General features: G+C 31.4%; 1 protein-coding gene across 1 annotated transcript; it reads right to left on the bottom strand.

The window, feature by feature from the left end:
- Nucleotides 1-810: 810 nt before the first annotated feature.
- Nucleotides 811-2,175, bottom strand: LOC132183401 (dirigent protein 22-like). Its single transcript, XM_088517026.1, has 2 exons — nt 2,142-2,175; nt 811-1,325 (listed from the first exon to the last, which is right to left on the bottom strand). Exons 1-2 carry the CDS (start codon nt 2,170-2,172, stop codon nt 811-813), a joined length of 546 nt encoding a protein of 181 aa, XP_088373152.1. The 5' UTR covers nt 2,173-2,175.
- Between the last annotated feature and the right edge of the window lie 1,034 nt (nt 2,176-3,209).

The raw sequence follows: 3,209 nt of genomic DNA on the forward strand, positions 1-3,209 counted from the left end.
GAACCGAACTTTTCCACGTGCTTACCACATTGTCCACAGGTAAGTTTCCCATATACAAAATGATGGTGCATCACGTGGATTGAGACTATTGTTATGATATATAGCTCAATTGGTCAAAGACAATGCTTCTTGAACGGCCCCTTAGCATTAACTCAAAGTCTTCTATTCAAACTAATAATTATTCTTTTAATTTAGCATTACTCAAAGTTAAAGGTCCTGTTTGGCAAAGGCTTTGGGCATTTTTACTGCAGCATAAATTAATTTGTATAAAATAATAATAATAATAATAATATTTGATATGAAATAGTAAAAATTTTTGTTTTATACTAATTTTTTTATTTAAATAATAGTAAAACGTAATTGGTGTAATATAAAAGAGAAATGATATAATTTATTCTCTTTTTAACCATTTTTTAATTATCTCTATAGTAAATAGATGATATCATCATTGAATTTGTACTTAGAATTCATATGAATTCACAAAATTTAATTATTGATATTTTAAATTTATAAGATAAAATAATATATATATATATATATATATATATATTAACGTGAATCATTGCTCGATATATAAAGTACAAATGTTGAGATATTGAATTTTTTTTTTTGAAGAATAGTCTTGGTCCATTAAAGTCTGTTTTGCCAAAAAGACCCAATCATCATCACACAATCACCAACTGAGATTCTGTGGCCAAGGCATCTCAATATAGATATATGGTTTCAAAAGCAATAAAATAAGAATAAAATTACACACAAAGGCAGCAACTGTTATTTGTCGGCCGGCACCAAGAATATACAGTAATTCCACTAGTAATGTTGGACAGTGACGTTGCACCGGATAACAGAGTATTGGGCAGGAATGTCCAAGAAATATGTCTCGAAAGTAGCATACCCTCTAGCAAACCGGAATTTTCCCGTTCCGGCGACCACCGAAACCTCTCTAACAGCTTCAAATTGCTTGCTAATACCTTGCAATTGTATGGTGCTTCCGTTGTACTCCTTATTTGTGAACACTATCGACACCATAACATGCGAATTCAACCCGTCCAATCCCGCCGTCACGTACATGCCCTGTGCCTGTCCAACTCTGGCTGAATTCCGATCTGGGGTTTCGGTGATGTTGTCGTCGGTGACGTAGAGGGTTCCGAACTGGGTGAATGTCCATGCCTTGCCAGCAATACCAGCAACTGGGACGGCCGTGGCATTGGCGGCGCCAAAGGCCGAGATGTCTTGCAAGTACAAGGATAGCTTCGTTTCTTTGAGGTCTGTACCTTTGACTAAATATATGGCCGTCACTGCAACCAATACTAACAATAAATTGGGAAGTGCCATGGGAGATGGAGATGCTTGCCGGCCGGCTAATCAAGCAACCAAGAATTAACTAGGCTTCCGTTATTTTCTGGTTGGTGTGTAATGTGTTATATATGGTCTCTATTTATAATAACGAGTGATTATTTTTTATTATTATTATTATTTAATTTTTTTTGCAGGGGAAATACTCATTCATGCGCCATAGGCTACTTTGGCTGGCCATGATTAACACTTTTAATCTAAAAATTGATATGAGTTGCTATATATATTGACTTCGGACAATGACTTTGAAATGTAAGTAATTTATATATATATATAGTTAAAGGGAATAGTTAAAATAAAAAGTGTAATGTTTACGCTTTAAAAGAGTTGTAATAGAAAATATTAGTTTTAAACTGGATCTTTTTTTAAATAAATAAAAAAAGAAAAATTGCTTAGCCATTTTAAAGAGAAAGGTTTGGTTTCATCCTTTTGTAAATCTCAGTACAAGGCAAGCAGTGAAAATCAATTGTAATTATTTTAGCTCAGGGTGGCCGTTAAAGTAGCGTTTATTCGGTTTGAGACTCAGAGTGATATTAGAAGAATGATTATAGAGTCCTCCTTAATTGTGTCCTTCCGAGTCCCAAATATGAAGTGACTTTGAACTTTTAAGTCAAAAAAAGCTTTTGGGGGAAAGTTTCATTTTTAAGTTTTTGTCAAAACTGTTTTTTTTTTTTTGTCATTTTTAGGTTTTTTGGATCTTTAAAAGCGCTTTTAATTTTTTTTACCAAACGAGTACTTTTTTCTTTAAACGAACTTTTTGAGTATTAAAATCACTTTTAAGCCCTTCAAAAGCAATCTCAAATAGACTCTACCCATAATTATGATAATATTCTTAAGGTACAGCTGCTGACCAAATTTGCAATGATGATTCGAGTAACCTACTTGCAATATATATATATATATATATATTCTTGCTGGAGTTGAAATATTATCATATCCCTTACACATGTTCATTTTTTTTTTTTAAGGTAACCACTTACACATTTTGATATTATAGTTGAACTTCTAAGAAGATAGGAATTAAGCAAGAGGGAGTCAAGAATTTAATTTATTTTTAAGAGGGTTTATAATTGAATAAAAGAAATAAGTAAGTAGAGAAAGAAATACCAATAAATTTGAAAACGCCGTTCCAATTTCAATATTATTTTATTAATTTTTTATCATTTCTTTGTCTTTTCCATAAAAAGAGATAAAGAGAGAAAAGATTAAAAAAAATAGAAAGAAAGAGAAAATATAATAAAATATTACTTATAAGTTGCTATAGTAACTTGTAAATATGAAAGTTCACTGTAGCAGTAGTAAGAAACTCTTCTATTTTACAGAATCTGTTGGAGCAAGAAAAGTTAACAAAATAACTAAATTTAATTAAAAAGCTAGTTTAGAAACACTGTTAGAAATGCTCTAATAAATATACTCAAGTGCTAGTAAACAAAGGAAATGCAAAAGATTTCAACCCTCTAACATAGAAATAAAAATGACATCAAACCAAACATGTGGAGATAATGTATACCAATAACAACAAATTATATATCTCTCTGTCACACAAAGTATATATATATATTAATTATATCATGTAATTATTATTTTTTTCCCAATGTGCAAAGCATTGAATTTGATTATACTTATATTATATGAGCATTGATAAACTGCACACGTAAACGCCCTATTGGATGAAACAATCGAACTTTGGCAAACAAATCTTTTCCTAATTATCTGCAATCTTCTTCTTTATTAATTGCTATCAATCATGTTAGTCGTGGGACTAGTTCACATTGGAACAGATCTAGATACCAAGCCCACCGAGCAAGAAATTCACCGAACCCGGCCGTGGGTATACTATTCAATTCTAATAA

Source organism: Corylus avellana, chromosome 5, assembly GCF_965113065.1.
Source record: "Corylus avellana chromosome 5, dhCorAvel1.hap1.2, whole genome shotgun sequence".
NCBI classification, from domain to species: domain Eukaryota; kingdom Viridiplantae; phylum Streptophyta; class Magnoliopsida; order Fagales; family Betulaceae; genus Corylus; species Corylus avellana.

Coding starts and splice junctions, on each gene's coding strand:
- LOC132183401 (XM_088517026.1), bottom strand. CDS start 2,172: ATGGGTAGAGTCTATTTGAGATTGCTTTTGA. Junction 1,326..2,141: donor CTATTTGAGATTGCTTTTGA/AGGGCTTAAAAG, acceptor CCATGGCACTTC/CCAATTTATTGTTAGTATTG.